The sequence below is a fragment of the Stegastes partitus genome, unplaced genomic scaffold (genome assembly GCF_000690725.1).
Source record: "Stegastes partitus isolate 25-593 unplaced genomic scaffold, Stegastes_partitus-1.0.2 Scaffold356, whole genome shotgun sequence".
Taxonomy (NCBI): Eukaryota; Metazoa; Chordata; class Actinopteri; family Pomacentridae; genus Stegastes; species Stegastes partitus.
Window position 1 is genome coordinate 19,856 of NW_007578087.1, and position 22,036 is coordinate 41,891.

Consider the following 22,036-nt stretch of genomic DNA (forward strand, 5'->3'; position numbering starts at 1 on the left):
TGCAAAAGAAGACAGAACGCACTAAGACGGGAGCAGTAATCTAATTAACAGATTAGCAAATCCACTCCACTTTTAGACAAACAGTGGATTCATTTGGTGTGGCTAAATTAAGATAATTAAAGCCAAAAAAAAAACAAAAAAAAAGATCCAATGCAACACGTTAATTTAAAGTAATAATAAAAAAGCCAGTGATAAGCAGTACCTTGTTTCCTGAGAGCAGGCGTCATGTTGTAGTTCCACCTGACAGGCAGCAGATGGCGCTGCAGCCAAACCGACACTCAGGGAAACCAACGCAGAAGAAGAAGGAGGGGAAAAAAAAAAAAAGAAGAAGAAGAAGAAGTTTGAGGCAATAACACAGCGAGATAATAATAAAACTGACCAGTACTGACACCTATACAAATAAAAAGATTTATTTTAAGGTGGCGGTACATAAACAGTTGTAAAGGTAAAACGCTGAGCAAACTGCTAGCAAAACTGTTAGCACAACTTCTCTGCTAGCTTGTTTCTACTGCTAGTCAGTTAGCAGACGTTAGCCGACCTGTGAGCCGGTGCGAAGCCGCAGCATGTCGGCGCACTTCGAGGAGAAAAGTGGTGTCGTCCCCTGCAAGACCCCCTGGGGATCCTGGTACCAGACCATGGAGGAGGTCTTCATCGAAGTCAATGTGCCTCAAGGGACCTCCGCTAAAGAGGTCAGGTGCCATTTAGGAAGCAGAGACATCGAGTTGTTCGTCAAAGGGAAGGAGGTCTTCAAGGTAAGCTACTGAAGTGAGTCTCCCAGCAGTATAGTTTGTTTTTACTCACAGAATAGAGATCAAATTTGGGTCAGTTCCCTTTTTATTTTCTGTAAATCTGTTTGCCTTTTGGTAGCAGAAAGTAAAAAAATATGATTCATGAAGTCTGTCCTCTAACCACCTATCTCACCCAGTGACTAAAATGACCAACAGCCAAGATGTGGCAAAGAAAAACTGCCCTTTCTCAGTATGTAGGTCATAATGCTTGACTTAAAGTGTCATTTATTTTTTTACAGGCTTTTAAACCCTGTATGTGTTACAACCTAGCTTTCTAGGATGAGCTAGGATAGTAACAAACAGGTGTTCTTCGTTGGGTAAAGCAATTTATTGCTTGGTGACATAATTATGAAAAGAAAAGGTGACAACACTGCAAATAAAACAAAGCTGGTGGGCACTGCTAAATCAAAGAACCAAATCAGACCAAGCAAGGACTAACAGAGTTTTTAAATAAATAACTTACTTTGAAAAAATAAGCCAAGCTTGAAGACACAATAGCAACACCCATGTGACTAACAAGAGTAACTTACAAAGTGAAAAACTAAACAAACAAGTGCCTCAAAACACAGAAGCTCAGAGCGACTACTAATCACCTCTCAGTGGCTACAGAAAACAAGACAAGTAACTTATAGTTTCACAGCAGGAGTTACAAATTTACATCAAACATAAGACAACTAGAGGCACTTAAAGTTGCTCACATGAAGTCACTGAGTTGGGCTCCAGATTTAAACCCCAGGTGTGGGGATTGCTGCAGTTTGACTGGTGGAGGGAACTGGGTGGTGGTCCAATCAGCCACAGCAATAGGTAGGGAGAAGAAGGAGGGCAGGTCTGGAGCTCCAGGCCAGTCATCCATGATTACAGGAAGGGGGGTCTGGAGCATGCTCTTCAGCCAGCTGTAATTAAGTCCATGCAAGCTTTCTCCTCCCATAGAGGCCACAAGGGATCCACCACAAAAAGGGAAGGCATCTGGCCTCCAGGGGCCCTGACATCATGTAATACTGCTAAGTCCTGATCAGATTTGACTTCCTGTTCCTTTTTAAAATATGTTGGACCTTCACCACACAGCGTTTCCTCCTCTTTTGTCAACTGTTCTTAAATCTTAATATCACAACAAATTTCACTGCTTTGTGCCCACATACAGTTCATTTCAATTCATTAATTTGGGTTTTGGCTGTAGCTGAGAGAGGTCTCATGCTAAAATATTTAATTTCAGGTGATGTCGATGCTTGTAAGTTACTTTTTAATGACTTGCTTGTAATACATTTCATTTGAATTTAACCTCATTGCACTCAGGTAACAGTTACAGTGTTAACACAGCAATGAAAGATGTACACAAATAACTACAATTATACACTTAAAAAAAAAAAAAAGATAAACGCATGATCTCACTTTGAATAACTTTAGGTTTTTGTTAAGTGCTTTCATGGTGGTTTGCATCTTATACATTCAAGTGATTACTATTGCTCAGGTGTCTATAACAAGTACATATCACTATGGTTTTAGTGCACAAGCCTATATTAACTTGTCTTTTCTTTTTATATTCTGTCAGGGAAAGCTGCTTGACACAACCGTGTCTGACGAGGCTACGTGGACACTGGGTAGGTGGCACACCTCTAAGATTCATCCTCAGGCTTTGCTTAGACTTTAACGTACAAAAGTCAGCCTCATGTTTGTCCTGTTTTGCTGATTTTCTCCTCAGAGGATAAGTGCCTCATCCGCATCATTCTCATGAAGACCAACAGAGAGGCGGGGAACTGCTGGTCCTCCCTGCTGGAGGGGGAATACTGTGCGAATGCCTGGGTCCAGGACCAGATGCAGAGAAAACTCACTCTGGAGCGGTTTCAGCGAGAGGTTAGTTTGATTCAGTGCCACCTGAAGTGGCATCAAATGTACTGTACGCTGCCAAGACTGTATTATAAGTCTACATCAGTGATTGTCTGTTCTTGTACATTTTCTCTCCACATGGCTACATCACTGCAACTTTGTGAGGCCGATAGATGCAAGTTTCTAATAAGAAACCCTCACAGTTCTTAACAAAGGGCTCATAAGCTCTAACTAATGACTCTAATTTATGAATTCCTGACTAATTCTTTTAGTTATAAACCATTAACCACAACTAATTTTTCATATTATGAGAAATCCCTCTTTGGTCTAAATGTAGATAATCCATCAATAGATGCTCAAAGGCTTTTCTCATTATAGGAATTCATCAGGTTTCTAATTGTAAATGTCAGCAACCTATGAATAAAGGGTTTCAATCATCAGGGCTGCAGAGGAGTGTACTACGACACAAGATTAATGGGTTAGTGAGCTATGTTGGCCTTAAACTTTAAGCCAGTGTCGCAAAGGTGTGTCTCTTTTAAACTGCTAGATCACCATGATAACTTATGCTGCACAGCTAACCTGCTCCAGAGGAGGTTCTGTCTGGAGTTTGGTATTTAAATAGGATGTAAGAAGTGTCTCCCTTTTACTATTTATTTTCCTGTAAGTTCTTTATACGATATAGATTCTCAGCTGAAGGAATACTTTTGAAAACCTGTTGAGCTGTATGCTAGTAATGCCACTGGATAAAGTTGTGCAAGTACAATGGTACAAACCATATGTGTCCTGTTGCTATGAAAATGTATGTGCATCCAGATGGTGATGCAGATAATGCATAAATATGTTTCTATGTTTGGTTCTAATGTGCTTCACAGTCTGTTTTTACACTGCTAGTAGCACAGCTAATAGAGCAGATGAGACAACTGATTCGTCTATTGGTATTTATCCCACAGAGTATTCAATCAATAACAATAACTTCACTTTGATTTTATGGGACAGCGTCAGACCTAAATGCAGTTCTTAAGTGTCATGTTTAAATAAATGGAGTTTAAAGTTTAAGAGCTCAAACGCGCAGCTGACACGTTAGAATCAAACAGCTGCATTGATAGCGCACTGAGTAGTAAAATAAATACAGTAACTTACATGATTAACAATTTTACTACCCGCATTGTTCTCCCCAATCATTTGCATTAACAGTGTTGCTTTTCATCCTAACAAGCTTTAATATTGCTCATAGCTCTCTATTAAAACAATCTATTCCTCTTGACTGAAGTCGGCAACATGCAGTCTGTCAATCTTGTGTGGAAGAAGAGACACGTGAAACACCCCCTTTCATGGGAGTGCTTGACTTAGTTTAAACAAATATGGATAAACATGATCATGACAACCATTGTGTCTCATTGGGGGTTTAGTTTTTGTCAAGCCAGCTAACACCAAGAAAGCCTGGATATGTCACACTTACTGCATAGTACACTCCTCAGCTCTAAGTGTTGTGAACATTTCTAATTTGAAACTCGTCTGCAGCTTTTAAACTTGTGAACTTGTGAGCTTGTGAATTTATCTTGACGTCCCAAATAGTATCAAAGTTTTTGTGTGAATTTGCAAAATTTATGAAAACTGTTTGCTCATCCTACAACTACTGCTTTTAAATAAGTTTGCTCTGCTTTGGTAGAATCCTGGATTTGACTTCAGCGGCGCAGAGATCTCTGGGAATTTTGCTGGCGGTGGTCCGGACTTCTCCAGTTTACAGAAGTGACCGATGCCATGATGTGATAACACATGCTGGAGGTGTTGCATCTGCCTTTCATCCATGGCCCGCAGAGGAACAGTGGATTTAGGAAGTCTTCTGTGATGAGACGCCCTCAAAAAAACAAAAAAACCCTGCCTTTAAAAGTACTCAAATACCAGCTGTACTCTAAGACGTTGTATGACTAGAGACTTTCCACAGCGTTTCCACTTTCGTTTGAAGGTTCTCAGCTGTGAAGGACTGATTTTGTTTAAGCCTGATTTGGCAAGTTGCAAGGCTCATTTTGCTGGAGGATGTTGATGGGAACTGTTTACAAGAAACCTGTGAGATGTGTTGTCTTTCAATAATGACAGTAATGCACACAGCAATAGCTTTTCAATAAAGTTTTATTGAAAGGTACACGAACATAGGTTAATCAGATGGTGTATTCAATTAGCCATTTTGAACTTGAGAACACATTTATTCTTGTCACTAAAAGAAAACTACTTGACAGGGAAACTGGCAAAGAAAATGCAATATCCAATCCACATTTCCACTGCAATAACTTTTTTTTTTTTTTTTTTAAATTGTTCTCTGCATAATTGACAACTGAAATCGATTAATACTTGTGGTGCTTCACTCTGTGTCCACAAATGAAGAATCGGTGAAAACAACTCATCTGTAACCGCTGATGACGCTTCAGCTCAAACAGTGGTTAGCCTTACATGACAGGATCGTCACTAGCATCATTTTCTGGTGCAAACCAGAGCTCCCTCGCCGCATCAAAGAAAAAAAAATGATCACCTTGGGTAGGAGTGTGCATTCAGGACAGTTTAGCAACCTAGGGTGGGAGTTAAGGATTTTGGGCCCGATTTCTTGGTTCCTTTTTTGCTGTTCACAAAATCCTTCTCCCTCCTCTTCCACATGGTGGACTGAGGACCTAGGTGGTTCTATACTTATTAGCTTAAAACCAGCAACCCGTTCCAGGAAATACCAATCACCTTGGTACGGATTTAAACGAGAACATACTATACACCTGTGCAAGCAACTCAACCAGGAAAGTAAAACTTGGCAGGATGGCAGTAGATTAAACTCCGTGTCAGTGGGACAGAAAATACAGTGCGCTTGATCAATGCATGATGACAAACTGAAAAATAGTTACATTTTAGCTTTTCCTTAAAGAAATCCATCATCACAGATGAAGATCTATAAGGAAAATGAGCAGCGCTGTAAGTGGGTGACCATACTGCGAGCAAATCACCCAAAAATTACATCCAGTCAGAGAACAAGGACGCAACAGTGGGAACAGATGTAATCTTTCTCTGCAGTTAAGGTCACCCATTTGTACGCCCAGGTTTTAACAAGCTGACTCGGGTATGGTGGGAAGATGAGCGATCTTGTAGTAGCTGTGCTTCAGCTGACGTGCAGTTCTTCCCGAAATAGTCCAGCGAAGTCTCTGACAGTTAGGCTTGGAGCACTTGGTGGTGGCGTATTCAGCCAAGCATTTTCCAACTAACACCCGCACACAGACCAGGTCCCCGTTTTTGATCTGCAGAGAACAGAAATAGTTTTCAGATATTTGTGTTCACACGTCAAGGGGCATTACTGTACCTGAACAATCACAGACATGCATTTTCCAATTATTCAGCTCCTCATCTCATGAAAATGAATTTCCACAAATACTAAAATGAAGCAGTCATTGAAATTCCATCTAAATGACTGAGTACAGCGCACGTTTAAGATTGAGGCTTACATTCAGCTGCTGCTGCAGACGTTTCAGGGCCTCTGATATTTCGTCCATGTGCTCAGGGTCGTGTTCTTCTTGAGCCTCAAAACACAAGAGAGCCATGGCAAGCAGAGATGGCTGGGGAAAAAAATAATAATAAAAAAATCACTCAAGTAGAGTTTATTATTCCCAAAATACCAGAAATAATATGCTTGTTTAGGAAAACTTGCCTTTAGATCATAGAAACGTTCTAAATGAAAGAGCACAGATGCCCTACTTTATATCTGGACTGCCATTATTTAAAATGTTGGGAGACAAGTTATTTTGACCTACCTTTATTTTGGAGAAGACAAATGAGCAGTGACAGGCTTTCAGCTGCGCCTCCAGTCTCTCAAGACTCAGTATCTTCTTGCTGCAAAAAGAAAATGCTTTTAGTGTCAAAATTGCAACCACATATGTAAAATCCACTGGAAGCACAGATCACTATAATAAGACAGCCATCTGCTTCAGTCAACTTAGTGACTAAAAAATGCAGACAAAAATGTTTTATATACTTTTAAGTACAACAACCATAATACTGGTAATGTTTGAAAAGCGGGATTTTCATATATGTTCTCTAACACGCTGTCAACGTCTAAAAATCTACATGATTTCAAATAAGACTATGCCTGTTGGCAAAAAAATATTTCTGGCTAGTTTTATCTTTCAAGCCAAATATGAGAAGACACATTTTAGCAGAGTAAATATAATCTTGTTGAGTCATGGTTTAGCCCTGCAGGTTAATGTGACCGTCTGTCCTTACCTCTCAGCGTCGAGCTGCTCCTGGATGTGGCTGTGAAAGAGGCGGAGAAAGCGAAGGGCTGTGGGGGCCTTCACCTTCCAGTAGAGCTTCTCCATGATGATCTTCTCCATCCTCATCATGTCAGACACAGTGAAGCGATTCTGACTGATGCGGATTAGGTCATTGGCCAGAGGCACGTTCTTCTCCTCTTCCGAGGACTTTACAGCAATGTAGAAGCAGCAAAGGCCCACACAGGACAGGTGTTTTGGCTGGATCTATAGGAGACAAGAACAGCGATATTAGAGTATGGATTTTTTTTTTTTTTTAATGATTTTCATGGGACAGTCAACAAAATGTGGATTAAAGGTAGCGGTGCATTTACAAACCTTCATTACAGAGAGGAATCGATCCAGCAAGCTGATGGCCAGCGAGAAGGTCTCTGAGCTGAAACCAAAGAACCTGGTCAGAGAGAGCAGGTCCTTCACCTCCAGCTCTCTCAGTCTGGATGTCATCCTGAGGCCATTGTCCTGGGCACTTTCAATGAGCCTCAAGCCACTCAGCTTTGGTTGGTATCGGCCCTCCAAATCTGTCAGGGCCTTCAGCTGAACTGCAAAAGGCTGTGCTCCAGGTCCTGCCACTGTATCAATCATCTGTGCAAACAGGAAAGAAAGAGCTGAATCATAATGACTAAATGCCCCAAAACACAGTTTAGACTCTTAATCTGTAGTTTAGACTGATTATATCCACATATATTTGATCAGAAACAATCACCGTAATTGCTTACCCTACACAACTACAAAGCTGTTGAAATAATTACTAAACCACTTTGAAAAACTAGTGTAAAGTGAGCATTTTAAATAATTACGACATGTTCAGTCATCAGGACTTTAGGAAATGCAAGTGTGAGGCAAAAGTTTATTCCGCTAATTCCGAACGGTTTGGCAATGTCTGTCTCTGGCTGTCTTGTCACCATCTTGCAAGTTCCTTCTGTTAGTCACTGTCGAATGATAATTTGTGTGGATTACCTGTTGACTTCACCCATACAGCTTAAGCAGAAAATAATGTGTAAATGTTTTCAGCCATCAAGAGTGATTTTTTAAAAACATTTCAATTCATCTTGTATTTAAAAACATCATTCATGGCATGATCTGAAATATTGTAGGACTTTTGTCATGTCCTTAAAGAGATGCTGTAATGATTTAGCCACTATGAAAACATGCAAACAAAACTATCAGTGCTGAAGGCCTGTTGTGCAGACTTTTTAAAGAAAACAGCACGTGGTCTAACAATTGTTTCCAAAGCTTTAGGTGTGTTTGATGTGCATGTCTTTAATAAGGTTAATATGCTCTCATTGAGCGGAAAAATATGGTGTAGATGATGGCTAAGCAGGTACAGACATCGACCACTTAATTTACTACAACAATCAAATAATGGTTGTTTCATTTAAAAGCATCTCCACTTCCAAATGAAAACTGCCAAACAATTCAGTATATAGTATCAATGTAGTTTACTACTAAGGCTAGATCAGGACTGTGTTGTGTTTTGTTCCGGAGTTTCTGAGATGAATGGATGCTTCCAAATTTGTAAACTGTCCAGTCACAAGCCTTCCCCTACCAGCTGTCACTAAACTGGAGTCAACTGGACTAAACAGGAGGCGATACTACACGGATACATAACAGGGACATGACAAACAAAGTTTCTCAGTTTATAATGATAGATTTTTTGGCACATTTAAGTCACTCCAAGTTTCTTCAACTGTATGACCCACGCTGTGTTGGTAACATTTTGCTGGTCCGGGCAGTGCATTAGCTGTAATCAAAGCAGCAGGCCCTGAGTGAGAGCAGGACCTGCGTCATGTCGGGACATGTCCCTGCCATACACACCAACGGAGAGCTAATGCCGAGCCTTGTGACAACAACAAATCCAAGTAAGCTAACACAATTTAACCCGCAAAACTGTGCCTAAAACTACAACACACACCTCCACTAACATCATGTAACTTAAACCCCACATGTTCGTGAAGAGGAAAATACAAAATGACACATTAATCTTACGTTGACGACGTAACTGTTAGCTACCACCGCTAACGCTAGCTAAAATCATTTCTGAGGGCTTGTGCCGTTGTTTTATATTTTCTGATGACTGACAGCTACACACAAAAATGTTTTACGGTTTCAGAAACACGTAAACTATTAATCAAACATATATTTAGGTTAGTTTTTCATGTGATATAGAGAAAAGCTTGCTTTACTTACCTTGGATAGTTACGCTTCCTTTGCTGTTACGAAAAAAACAGGAGTTGAAAAAAAGCCTCCACAAGCTTAAAATAAGCAAGTGAAATGAGGTTTAAAACACAAAAGGTGTAAGTATGAACTTTCACTAAAGAAAGTTTTAAGCATAGGTTAATTTCTGCCTATGCACACCCCCTACCCTTGGCGTAAGGCGATGGGGAAAAGGACAGTTTGGGTATTAAAGCAGGCATAAAACCAAGCCCATGTCCAAGCAAGCTGAGCTCCCATTGGCCTACGACCGGTGACGTTCATGATTCTCTATTTCAATTGGATAATTTACCGGCATTCATGATTTGGTCCCGCCCCCTGCTGGCGAAATAACCAATCATCGTTAGAAGGCGGAACATGTCCGAAAATAGAACCACTGCCTTTTCTTATTATGGTATGTGGACAAAGAATATTAGGCTAAAATTACTATTACCAATAACCAATCATCAATAAGTGGCACAAGAGATACACTATCAGTTGGCACAGTTGCTTTCTTAATTACTATAGGGTTCAGTAAAGTAGAAGCCAAGAAAAGGTATATAACATTTATAAAATAGAGAGAAAAAACTGCAAAAAACAGTACATTTTGTAGAATACTGTGCAGGCTGTCATTACAAATCCATGTAGAAAATGTACTTTCATGGATCGTGGGTTAGTGCACAATGCTGCCTCGTCTTTGTACACTGAGGCCTACTGGCAGGTTTCTGGAACAATCTGGAAGGAACATGAACCTGCAGCTCACCACAACCAGATCTCTGTCGGCTTCATTGGTCTTTTCTGTGTAAAAGTGCAGTTATGGAGAGAACAATACACATTTTCAATAAAGTAACTCTTTATTACATTAGGATTTACAAATCTGCAAGCAGGCCCATGCAGACCTACCATATAGATCTAATGACATTAAGCGATTTAATCCTGAATTCGTACACATCCAGAGTTTTTCGTGTAACAACAGAATATATAGTTTTTGCAGTTGATCTATGAAATACTTCTATCTATATATTTTTGACACAACATAAGGGCTGGCATGTTAGTATGACAGGGTACCCTTTATGATTATAGATATGATTAAATATAATATTTGTACTATGATAAAGTTAAAGTGCTTCTAAATCATAATATGATTCACAATCAATACAACCTTAAACAGCAACATCATGTCAGTTATATTTTTCACAGTGAAAATTGTCATCAGTCAGAAATAACAAGCAGAATATGACAGATGAAAGAAAATAGCACAATTAGTACAAAAACGGATATTTTGGCAATGGAGAGCTTTTAATACTTGTAGGAATGAGGTTTGGGAGCCATGCAGAGACCATGCTACAGAGCGCTGTTTAGAAGCTTAATAAAGGACAAAGTTTAGTAGACATGGAAGACTTCAGGCTGACCCACTTCCAAGGATGTTTCATTTCTATAAAATTTGTATTTAACATTGTAAAAAATAATAAACTTGTTAGTCTGTGATCTTTTGATGTGGTAGAAAGTCTTCTAATTCAAATTCCTTCCTGAGGTTAAGGAGCACGCAGATGGAAGACTAAAGAAGCTACGAAAAGGAAAGAAAAAGCATGTCATTTATCTTAAACAAGCAGCAGTCATTAGGGTCATTAGACAAACCTCAAAAAAACAGATGAAATATTACACATTTAGTGCAAATGTTAATTAAAAGGCACTTTGCTGTGTATCCTGTTGGCTGCCACTGACTGAAGGCGAAAACAAAACTTAAGCTTTGATCAAACAGATAGTGCTTGTCCAGGAACACTGTTAGCATTGTTAATACGTCCAAAGTATAGGATGTGGCGGGTGTGTCATGACGACGATGTGAAATGCTTTGAATCTTACAAATGGCGGATGTGGTGAAAGTCCAGAACAGTGATGAAATTAAACAGACAGATGAAGTGATGCTCTATTTCTTTTTTCAATGTCTTTATTTAAATGTAATTGAAGGCAAAATATTTGCTTTTTTCCACACTCACTGTAAATATGTTCTATTATGTTCTTTATAACTTTGCATAGAATAGTGTTCAGACTATTAAGTTATCTTACTTCAAAATAACAATTAAAAAAAAAAATCAATGTCTGTATATACAGTAAACACTGTTCTGTAAATAACTGCATGTATAAATACACACAAGTTCTTGTTGCATGTTAATATATAACACAACCATCAGTTCAGTCAGCAACTGATTTCTATTAAGTCCTGTTAGTGTCTCACTGAGAACCAGAGACTTAAATGTACAACAGGAGATGAACACACATTCATGGCAAGAACATAAAACAACACAAGCTGCGTGATAATGAAAACAGTCCATGGATTTGTTATTATGTGTCGAGCACAGTCAGCATTAGGGACAAATTAAATACACTGAGCAAAGCTACCTTTTTGATCCATAAGTACACAGTGGCTTGTAGCCGTCACATTGTTCACGCTCACATACGTGTATAGTCAGTCCACACATACGGTGTCAGTAAGTAATATCAGACATGACAGTCTCTTTTTCCCATGCTGACGGCAGACACATTCCCGGTTTCCCTGGATGTTTGATCCATAAATCAACTGAAAGGGGAAAAGAAATAAGACAACATATGGCAAAAGGAAACAAAAAATGAAGGATATGATGTATGGTAGAAATGAAAATAAAAAGTGAATGAAGCTGGAATGCAACAGTGTTTAGGTTGGAACTTCTTTAAGCGACAATTTAATTCCATTTCTGCAGTCAAACTGGCAGCTCAAATTCAGTTTTGGACATTCCCACATTTAAATCAGATATGTTTGAAAACCAATGGGAACCAATGTATATTAATCAGATTGAGGGCATAAAAGTGTATTCATAGAGACACTTCTTAATGTGATCACTCAGCTCAGGAGTTTAAACCACCTTGTGGTCACATTCAACACTGACAGTGTGTCTCCATCATGGCTAACTGACCACGACTCCACATCTACCACCAGAAATGACTGCATATAAAAATCTATATTTTCTTCAGCTAAATCATTAAAGTTGCTTCTTTTACTGGAGCAGAGAATTTCAGGCAAATCTTCACTTATGGACTCTTGCTGTTTGGACAAAGCCATAACAATTAAATTAAACCAGCCTGTCATTTGAAGACAAGTCTGAAGAAAGTCTTACCTTAAAGAGCCCATACTATGTTTTTGGGGTTTTTACCTTTCCTTTAGTGTGTTATTTAGCTGCTTTTAAAGTGCATGTAAAGGTCTGCAAACTTACAAAGTCCAAAGTCCTCGCCAAAGGGAGTTATTCTTTCTCTCAGATAACACTGCTCCTTACCTGCCTGTAACGCCTCATTTAAAGTACAAGATTTTCTTCTTTTACTTATTTACATCACCATGGAACACATTTGCCACAAAACAATGAACACCTCCTTACAGTCCGTCATTACTTCCTCACGACAGCCTCCTCTGCTATGATTACAACCTTATAGTCAGAGCTGCAGCAATGTACAAGATGAGAAAATACTGGTTTTTGAACATTAAAGCTTGCAACACATTCTAGTGAACCCCAAATATAATATAATATAAAATAAATTAAACTTCAAATGTGCATAATATGGGCTCTTTAAAGCTTTTGAAAACTTTTAAGATACACTTCCTCACCTGGGACAAATTCTAAAAATATACATTATCTTCTTGATCAGTTTGTATGTATATATTTAGTGTATGCAGCTGTTCTTGTATTATTTTGTTGTTGATGTTTTTTTGTATACTGGGCTTTACATAATAACCAAAAGAATCACTGAAACATACACAGAAACCTGTTGAAATCACATGTTCGGCCATGTGTGGCATTATACTGGCTAAACGCCTGTGGCCATCTTTAACATTTTCACCCACATCGTAGGATGTTAAAGCCAGTACAAACTACAAAAGTGGCATTTTCTAAAGAAACTACACTTCAGTTTGTTCATATTTGCTTCTGTTTTACCAATCATTAAGACAACTTTGTGATCGTAGATTTTCAAAACTAATCTTCGCTTCAAACTGCGAGTGCGAGTTTTCAGCACACACAATTCAACCTGACAGATAATGTTTCCACCTGCAACAATGATTACAGTTCTACATGGGATGTCTGAGTATCATCTGTGTTGCACATGGCGTGAGCATCGATGAGACCAGTCGAATGTAAACAGAAGTGCCCCTGCCTGAGATACAGTCTGGCAGGTCAGCCTGCAGAGACATAAGCATCAGGCTGTGTCATGCAAGCTGTGACCCGTCCTACGGTGTCTGGGCACACAGTGTCAGTCTGAATCTGTCCCTGTATCACTTTCTGAGCCAACATGGCTTCTGGGAAGATAACACTATGTCATTAATCACATTCTATAGCTCCCCCTTCCAATCAGCTCCACATAAACTGGCTTAGACAATACACGTCCCTGGCTCTTGAATCTATGTGTGACATTTAAGAAATTGAATAAAACGAGAGATCTTAGTGTTGTTACAGTTCAGTGGCATTAATGCGCCGACAACCACGAACCAAAGGAACAGCAATACAAAGCAAACACATGCAGAAAAGCAGACTTACTTCTTCTTGTCCTTGTCCTTCTTGAAGGGCTGTGAGCAGCCTTGAAGCGCCTGTCCCATCAGTGTCTCAGCTGCAACCTTTCTTCTGTTGAAGGCGTTCATCTCCTCCTCCAGTTCTCGTCTTTTCTCCTCCAGGTTCTTCTTTTCTTCCTGGTGCATCCGCTTGAGCTGCTCAAACCTCTCGTGAAGCTAGGAATGATGAGGATGATGGGAAGGGGGAGAAATTGAGATATAGGTATTATCAAAGAGGAGCCATTTTATGATGATGCCAGTCCTCACCTCTTTTTCCTTCTCTTTCAGCTCTGCTTCTGTCTCCTTGACTTTGTTGACAAACATCTGTCTCATTTCTTCCTCTTTTCGCTGCAGCTCCACAAGAAACTCCTTCCTCTTGGCTTCGTATGTCTCCTGAAGGCTGGAGATCAAAGTCAAAATTAAGCTCACTTTACTGCCCTAAATGGACAAAATTGGCATGCAAAAGCTTACAAGAGCTGATGGATACATGATCCAGATATGCAAACACTTCTTTATTTAAAATCTTGCCATCTTGCCTGTACTACTGTGTATGTACAGCAAAATGACAATAAACATGATTCGATCTGCTTTTGATTTGATACAGACTCAATAAATGCTCTTATGCTCTGTCTATACTGGGTAGATTTCAAATTACGCACAAAAAAATAAAACGACACATCCAAAGGACAAAATGTTTTGACTGGAGTGTGTTACTGATTTTACCTAACAACCTAATTAGCTAAGAAGGACAAACACATTTATAAATAACTGGTCTGACTCAGTCCTGAGCTGCATTTAATATATCAGATTGGGCTGATTCATGAACACAACTTGTCAACACTGGGGACTGCAAGCGACAATCTCTTGATGAATTTATAAAAGGGACTAGAATGTTCAGATGAATCAAAATACAAGCAAATTTATTTAATTAATTACATATGATGCTAGTTAATAAGTTAATAAGTGTGACGCTATACATTTCTCCTTTAAGCTCCAGTGATAAATAAAAAAGAAATCACATTTTTCTTTAGTAAATTAATACATCAAAAATGAATCTTGTTCATGTTACTCTTTCATGTATCCTTTAGTCAATGTTATTTCTTTCACTAGTTTATTAAACTTCCTATTTTCCCCGTTATTGCTTTTAGCACATGCTTTTTTTCTCCCTTTTCCACATTTAACATTTCCATTTCTTTCTCATCGCATTTCCTATTTTCCTCTTGCTCACATTGTAATTAGACGGATGTGTACATGTATGTCCAGGGGAGAATTTGGTCTTGGATGTGTCTTTGATAATAGCTGATAAAGCTGTCGGATGATAGCTGAAGTCTGTGGGGGCACTTTGCACAGGCTTACATTCTATGTACTATTGCAGCACTGTAAGAATCCATTTCTAGTGGGAGGTCAAAACACATTTATGAGGTTGGTTAAAGCACCGAGGTCTACCTGAGAGTGACAGAAATCAGTTAGTGGTGTTGTTTTCCTTATGGACACAGACACGGCTGATCTGCATGAGATTACACTTGTTGGGTAATCTAATCCGAATTGTTTTCAGATGAGATCAATTTACTTACATCTTATCATATGATATAAACATGGATATTAAAGTGCTTCTCATGAATATAGTTCAGCTGAAATACATTGCCCAGATGCATCACATCACCACTATCCCTAATTTCACCTGAACGACTGGCTGTCAGGGCCTGTGTCCTTGAAGCCCATCTCTTCCAGCTTGCAGCGACGGTACAGCTCATAGTGTCGAGCGTGTGTTTGCTCGCGGAGATCCTCCATGTTCACACGCAGCAGCATTTCCCTCAGCTTCACAAAATCACAATGGTTTTCATTCTCCACTGGGGAAAAAAAAACAGAAGCTTGGTTATTTAACCTTCTGCCTTTGCGCTAAAGAATCTAAAAATGATGAATCTAGGCATATTGTGCTTATGAAAACAGAGAATCGTGATGTAATATTTACTGAAAAACTAGTCTAGCATAGCCACACCTATCTCCATAGTGCTGGAGAATGGTCTGACTGCACCTCATTATCATTCCGCAGTTGGGGAAAACAACGCTCTGGTTTGTTTGGAGTTTTTTTTTTAAACCATTCACAATCGTCTCATGCGGCGCTATGCCGGGGCTGCAGTGATGACGCTGCTGCAAAATCATGTCAGGGAGGATATAAAACTTTTGTCCTTGTTAGACAGCAAATATTGTAAAAAAAAATAATCTGTGGAAAATATTTACAATCACTTTAAGAACCAAGCAGGTCTGCCTCATTTCACGACCCAAATCTTTCTCACAACTTGCCATTTTCAGCATGTAGGCTATTAGCTCGGAGGTTTGTTGGTGTGGCAGAAGGGAAGGAGAACGCCGCGTGAAATATTCGGGCCAATGGCAAGCTTATACTCACAGTCTACATCTGGTGAGTCAGACTACTGAAAAACTAATAATAGTTTAGGCAGCAAGCATCTGACTAAACAGCTCCACTGTTTGGGGGACTTTTGTGATGCTTGTCAAATCAATTTCAGCAGACTCACCCTGCACGGATCCCCAGGGGTACAGCCTTGCTTTCACCATCTTATTTCCAACTTTAACGTCTTCTATGCTTCCAACCACAGCAAAGGGAAGATGAGTCTGCAACACAGAGGACTGAGGTTGTTAAAATATTACTGCTGTTGACAAATCCAGGGTGATTATCATACAAATTCCAATGTTTCAGTTGCTCAAAAGTGCGACAACAACACTGACTTAAGTTAGCTTAACATACTATAACAAGCATTATGTGCAAAATGCACATCGCACAAGTAATTTATCATGTATGTGTGTCCGTGTGTTTCTGCGACTCACGTTCATGGAGGAGTTGATCTCCGCAACAGCTTCATCCTCTGTAGGAAACTGATATATCTGCACTCCGTTGCTGACCAGCTCACTCATCACCTTGATCTTTAACTTGTCCAGCTCACTCCTGGATACGGTGTCCGCCTTGGCAATAACTGGGATGATGTTCACCTGAATGAAAAAACAAAGACACGAGTGACACACTGAGGAGAAAGTAACACTGACTGCTGCAACACACGGAACTGCTTGAATCTCTTGTCACCTTGCTGTCCAGTTTCTTCATCGTGACGAGATCGAGGGACTTCAGCGAATGCCCGGTGGGAGCGATGAAATACAGGCAGATGTGGATTCGTGTGTCGTGGTAGTTGAACAGTGAGCGCTTTATTTTTAGCTCCTCTTCAAGATAATTCTCAAATTGGGCATCGATATAATCCAGAATGGGTTTATAGCTGCACAGAAAAAAATATGAGAATCGTTATTTTATCCATACTTGCACGAAATCTAAACTTGACATTGCTTTCCTTGTTGTGTGAGAGACATGTTAGTGTCCCGGTTACAAAGTCTGCAGCCTTGCAGCCAAGAACGCTAGATTTTTATGCTTCCTGCTGTTGGAGCACTCAAGCAGCTATTGAGGCTGCATTTGTTCTACCAGTCATTCCCTTATTCCCTTTCTTCCCTCACAGTTCACATGCCAACAACAGGGCAAAGCTTATTCTCAGTTCCACAATCAGAAAGTGTGTTGGCCAAAGTACAAGAGCGAGAAGTGAGGAAATGATTAATAGCTAGCACTGAGCTCACCAAGAGAAATTTCTAGATGTTTTCTAAATGTTTCTTTCTTTGTGCCAGACGGTTTGTTTCACTTTTTCAGTCTGGATGCCATTCATCAGTCTAAGTAAAAGTCACACCAGCAATCTGTACCTTTCTTCTTTGTTGATCTGGTCTCCAAACCCTACGGTGTGCACAATGGTCAGCTTGAGGTTGACGTTGCTCTCCTGCAGATCGTACGTTTGAGGACGTAGCTGGACCTCATGCTCGTAGTGGCTGGCTTCCTCATTTTCAAACGTTGTGTTGAAAAGAGTGTTCATCAGCGTTGACTTGCCTATCCCCGTCTCACCTTGAATTAAGAAAAGGATGACACAGAAAGCAGAAAGATGCAGGGAAGCATAAATGCTCCACATTCCAAATTAATCTGTGTTATGATCGCAGAGCTAACTCTGGATTGCGCTCAGACGTACCGACACAGAGGATGTTGAAGCAGAATCCCTGAGCAACCGATTTGCTGACCAGCTGATCTGGAAGACTGTCGAACCCCACATGGCCACCGAGCTCCAGGTTTCGCTTTTCTTCATTCTGCAGGACACAGAATAACTTGCTTTTCAATAATAGGTCACCAATATCACCATAGAGCAATAAATATGAAGAACAAAACCTCCATCTCCACTTTCTGCTTTCAAACTTTGACGCATTCTTTGCAAATGAGGTCGTCTCTCTCTCTTCCACTCACCACACGGAACAGTCCCATCTATAAAAAGGTTCTGTCTGAATATCACCAGCCAAATTCCTCCAGTACAGACACGAGAGAGAATCACTTGAATTATGCACCACTGATGTCACATTACATGTCTTAGGTCTGCACGATGGAGTTTTCGGGTAAGTGCTGAGTGTAACAATAATTGGTTGGTAACTTGAGCAGTTATTTTCACTGTTGATTAGTTACTTTTTTTGAAAAGATAACTTTTTGCAGGATAAATGATTTTAACAGACTGATTAACAAAATATTTTATTTTTCTGTGGACGAGCTCACTAATTAGCAGCTAATTGTACTACCACTAGCTTTTTTTTCTTTTTTTTTGGTATTTGTAGACTGACACTTAAGCTAACAAAACTGTTTCACCTCACTTCAACTCATTAATACATTAGGAGAATGATCGGATAGTGAGACCAGCACACAGTCACTACTTTATACTAAAATTCCACCACAAAATACAGCTTTATTCAAATGATGCAAGGCCACAGATGACACAAGTTAAGATGAGAAATAACTATAAGCATGCTGGATTCTGTCTTGTCAATTATCAAGGCAAGAACCAAGCACTTGAATGCCCACAACGCCACCATTTGTCATCTAAGAAATAATTTCATACAGCACAATACAACAAACAATATGCCACATGATCGCAGACCACGTGTCACCGCCTGAGTTCAGGATCGCCACATCTGGCTCATCCATCTGCAAAACCATTTGCAATCAGCTACAGAGCCTGTTGATCAACTTGTTGGTCTTAAACTGTGAGGAATCGCCTGGAAAATCTGGTTTTGCTATCTTTTCTTCCACACCAAGACCTTGGCTGAGCAGCAGAACGGCGTCGTAGTGGCCTCCAGTGGGTAACCACTCATCTTTGTTTGACACTAGAAAGATGGAGGACGGTGCTTTCCACTGATGAATCTCATTTTCTGCTGCACAGACCAGATGGCTGACATCAGTTTTGGCGTCGTACTGGGGAACACTACGCGGATGCAGGTGGAGGGATGATGGTCGGCGATTTGTCAAGAGCACGTCAATGGCAGTCTCAATTTCCAGCAGTATCGAGATGAAATCCTCACACTCTTGATTATCCCGATCACTCGCTGCCATCACTTGACATTTCAACAAGACAACACATCCTCATGTTGCCAGAATACACTCTGTCCTTCCACAGCAGCGGAAACTGTTCCATTCCTCTCATGACCTGCAGACTCTACAGACGTGTCGCCCATCAAATATCTACGTGATGCTCTGGATGACAACATGATCCTGTTCCCAAAATGTCTGCCAACTTCCCCCAGTCCTTCAGGAACAGTGGGACGCCATTAAACAAGCAGCATCAACAACCTCATAAATCTCCATGATGCAAACAGTGGACACGTTCTTGACAGACTTGTGATTTCTGGTCTCTGAAGCATTGAATCATTTCCAATACAGAGTGACGTCAACCCTGTTGTAGAGACGCCATACATTGGAACAACAAACACTTATTCCCCTATTTAAAAGAGTTTAATAAAAAGTGACACACTGCGTTTACATTTCTGTTCAGTATAGAATGTACGTTGCCCTGGCAACCTTGATAAGCCACCATGCTGTGAGGTTGTTCCTCCTTTACCGGATTCACCCTGGGACCCTGGCATCTTGTAAAAGCCTCAACATGAGGACCAGGATGTGTTCAATACAACAATCATCTGTTTCTGCTGCTCTCTCTCACACACACACACACTCACACAGACAGACACACACACATCAACACACAAAGAGCTCTTTATCTGGATGTTATTTCACAGTGTGGGAGGATATCCAAGCTGCTGGCTGCCCTGGTACCCTCAACACCCCCCTCCCTTTCTCAGTCAGACACATTAAACTCAACTAAGTCTTCCGATGCAACCTGCACACAGGCGGCTGAACGCATGTGCTGTGAAGCTGCGATGGGCTGTTAATGAACACACATTGCCGCAAATTGCACGCTCGGCTGGCACATACTTAAAATCTCGCTGAGCAAAGCTGAACGCTGAGGAGCCACTACAGCCGATACTTACAACCGAGATGAAGCTACTACTTATGTTTATCCTCTTAAGTCAGCTTGCTGGCCTGTGTTTCATTCAAACTCTCCTGCGTGGACTCAGGACACCTGTCAGAGGTGCTGACACGGTAAACAGTCAAGTGTTGATGCGCAGACTCCGTGCTGTTTCATGCTGGATGCTGAAGTGCGCTTTTTTTTCTTTTTCTATATCCTCCATGTTTACAAAGGCTGCCTCACCAACACGAAACGACGATGCTTTTTTTTTTTTTTTTTTAAACCTCATCCCGATTCATTACACATAACAAGCCTTTCTCATGACCGCAGCCCTCCTGCTGCATTCTCCACATCATCACCATCACCTTGCTCTTACATGCACCTGAATGATCGCCTTCCGCCTTAATTCCCATCTCTACTCCTGTCAAGACACCACATCATCAGCCACTACAAGCCCGCAGACACTTGGATCATCGTACTTACTGCGAAAACATCCACCTCGCTGGCCGCCATCGTCACAAGTGTCTGTGCGCAGGAATTATCTGCGTTCAGCCAGACCTGCTCTCCACATTACGCAGGGACTCGCTCCTCTCAATATGGCTACTTGGAGGCAACACCCCCTCGGTGCTGGAGGGCGACATTACAACAGCCTGGAACTGAATTATTTCTCTGCTCTCAGGAAGTTTCTCATGTGTTTCTTTTTGTTTGTTCATCATTATTTATCCAGCACATTTAAAGCCCTTGTATCATTTTTTTAAATACAAAAATAAGAATTATCTAGTGATGCACGATATTTAAATTTCTGGCTGATACTGATATTAAGATTTCTGATATTGCCGATAACCGATAACACCAATGTTGATATTCAATCTTTGTTCACACCAAAAATGAGTACAAGTAAGCACTGTGAGAACATGAAAACTATTCAAAAGAAACCCATACCAAGTTAGACCATGTAGTCTTCTTGATTATGAAGCAAAAGTAAAACATTTTAATATATTTAACGTTCAAGTCCAGGACTATTTATGTAAAAACAGCTGTGAATTAGCAGCAATATCAAATGTAGAGACGAAGGCACTAATGTGAGACAAGCATCAGTTTTTCACATCAGCTAAATTTGTTCATCGGACCGATACCGATATATCGAAAAAAAAACTAATATCAATCGATACTGATGTGGTCGGCGATATATCACTAGAATTAACCTAACAACATTAAAAATTGAGGTTAAGACCCGACAGTGTTATTTTTTTCATTGAGTAATTTAAAAATAATAATAATCTAAATCCTACAAAAAATATGTATAAAATGCAAATTATCTGGTTATGATAAACATCCATCCATCCATCCATCCATTATCTATACACCGCTTAATCCTCATTAGGGTCGAGGGGGCGCTGGAATCTATCCCAGCCGACTTAGGGCGAAGGCAGAGGACACCCTGGACATGTCGCCAGTCTATCACAGGGCTACACTTAGAGACAGACAACCAAGCACACCCACATTCACACCTACAGACAATTTAGAATCACCAATTAACCTCAACATGATTTTGTACAAAATATACACGATATGGATAAATATATTGGTTTGCTTGTATATTATTTTCGTGTAATTTTATTTTATCGTTTCCTTGGTTATATTAGCAACAGTGCAGAGGAACGACTAACCAGGTTCAGGGAGGGTGGATGTCTGTCTCGACCAGACAGGGTGGGGATGACAGGAAGACAGAACAGGATAGCAGAGACAAACACACAACAAGACCAGTGGATGGCACTCAAGTCCCATCTAATATATGAAGTTGTATATATATATTTTTGATCAATTATGGATGCTGCATATTGCCAATCTCAGAACATACATGCTGCTCCAGAACCAGAGAGTTACAGCAAGAGAGGACAGAAAGAAACTATAGCAGGGAGACAACAAGTTAGTATCATGCAAAGGCAAATGAAACTACATGGGGGGGAAAGAAAACAAGGGGGG

The 22,036-nt window shown here is 40.2% G+C and overlaps 3 protein-coding genes across 4 annotated transcripts; 1 reads left to right on the forward strand and 2 right to left on the reverse strand.

Moving 5' to 3' along the window:
* Window positions 1–345: 345 nt before the first annotated feature.
* Window positions 346–4,944, forward strand: nudcd2 (NudC domain containing 2). Its single transcript, XM_008284354.1, has 4 exons — window positions 346–752; window positions 2,338–2,386; window positions 2,488–2,639; window positions 4,282–4,944. The coding sequence occupies exons 1-4, from the start codon at window positions 564–566 to the stop codon at window positions 4,363–4,365; spliced, it is 474 nt and encodes a 157-aa protein (XP_008282576.1). The 5' UTR covers window positions 346–563; the 3' UTR covers window positions 4,366–4,944.
* On the reverse strand, window positions 4,725–9,299 carry ccng1 (cyclin G1). Its single transcript, XM_008284353.1, has 6 exons — window positions 9,098–9,299; window positions 7,229–7,492; window positions 6,864–7,117; window positions 6,395–6,473; window positions 6,089–6,199; window positions 4,725–5,884 (listed from the first exon to the last, which is right to left on the reverse strand). The coding sequence occupies exons 2-6, from the start codon at window positions 7,490–7,492 to the stop codon at window positions 5,693–5,695; spliced, it is 900 nt and encodes a 299-aa protein (XP_008282575.1). The 5' UTR covers window positions 9,098–9,299; the 3' UTR covers window positions 4,725–5,692.
* Window positions 9,300–10,015: 716 nt separating this feature from the next.
* On the reverse strand, window positions 10,016–20,563 carry septin8 (septin-8-A). Of its 2 annotated transcripts, none has more exons than XM_008284351.1 (10): window positions 20,534–20,563; window positions 17,741–17,855; window positions 17,424–17,619; window positions 16,768–16,954; window positions 16,515–16,676; window positions 16,205–16,301; window positions 15,352–15,520; window positions 13,938–14,070; window positions 13,660–13,847; window positions 10,016–10,667 (listed from the first exon to the last, which is right to left on the reverse strand). In XM_008284351.1, the coding sequence occupies exons 1-10, from the start codon at window positions 20,561–20,563 to the stop codon at window positions 10,613–10,615; spliced, it is 1,332 nt and encodes a 443-aa protein (XP_008282573.1). In that variant the 3' UTR covers window positions 10,016–10,612. The 2 variants fall into 2 exon arrangements, with proteins under 2 accessions (XP_008282573.1, XP_008282574.1); XM_008284352.1 differs by lacking the exon at window positions 10,016–10,667 and adding an exon at window positions 11,577–11,678.
* Window positions 20,564–22,036: the final 1,473 nt, after the last annotated feature.

Excerpts from the sequence above, each read along its gene's own strand:
- ccng1 (XM_008284353.1), bottom strand. The coding sequence starts at position 7,492 with ATGATTGATACAGTGGCAGGACCTGGAGCACAGCCTTTTGCAGTTCAG. Across the intron at positions 7,118-7,228 it reads GATTCCTCTCTGTAATGAAG|ATCCAGCCAAAACACCTGTC; the intron begins GTTTGTAAATGC and ends TGTCTCCTATAG. Across the intron at positions 6,200-6,394 it reads TTGTCTTCTCCAAAATAAAG|CCATCTCTGCTTGCCATGGC; the intron begins GTAGGTCAAAAT and ends TTTTTTCCCCAG.
- nudcd2 (XM_008284354.1), top strand. The coding sequence starts at position 564 with ATGTCGGCGCACTTCGAGGAGAAAAGTGGTGTCGTCCCCTGCAAGACC. Across the intron at positions 2,387-2,487 it reads CGAGGCTACGTGGACACTGG|AGGATAAGTGCCTCATCCGC; the intron begins GTAGGTGGCACA and ends TTTTCTCCTCAG. Across the intron at positions 2,640-4,281 it reads TGGAGCGGTTTCAGCGAGAG|AATCCTGGATTTGACTTCAG; the intron begins GTTAGTTTGATT and ends CTGCTTTGGTAG.
- septin8 (XM_008284351.1), bottom strand. The coding sequence starts at position 20,563 with ATGGCGGCCAGCGAGGTGGATGTTTTCGCA. Across the intron at positions 14,071-15,351 it reads CCTGACAGCCAGTCGTTCAG|CCTTCAGGAGACATACGAAG; the intron begins GTGAAATTAGGG and ends TTTGATCTCCAG. Across the intron at positions 13,848-13,937 it reads TGAAAGAGAAGGAAAAAGAG|CTTCACGAGAGGTTTGAGCA; the intron begins GTGAGGACTGGC and ends CATCATTCCTAG.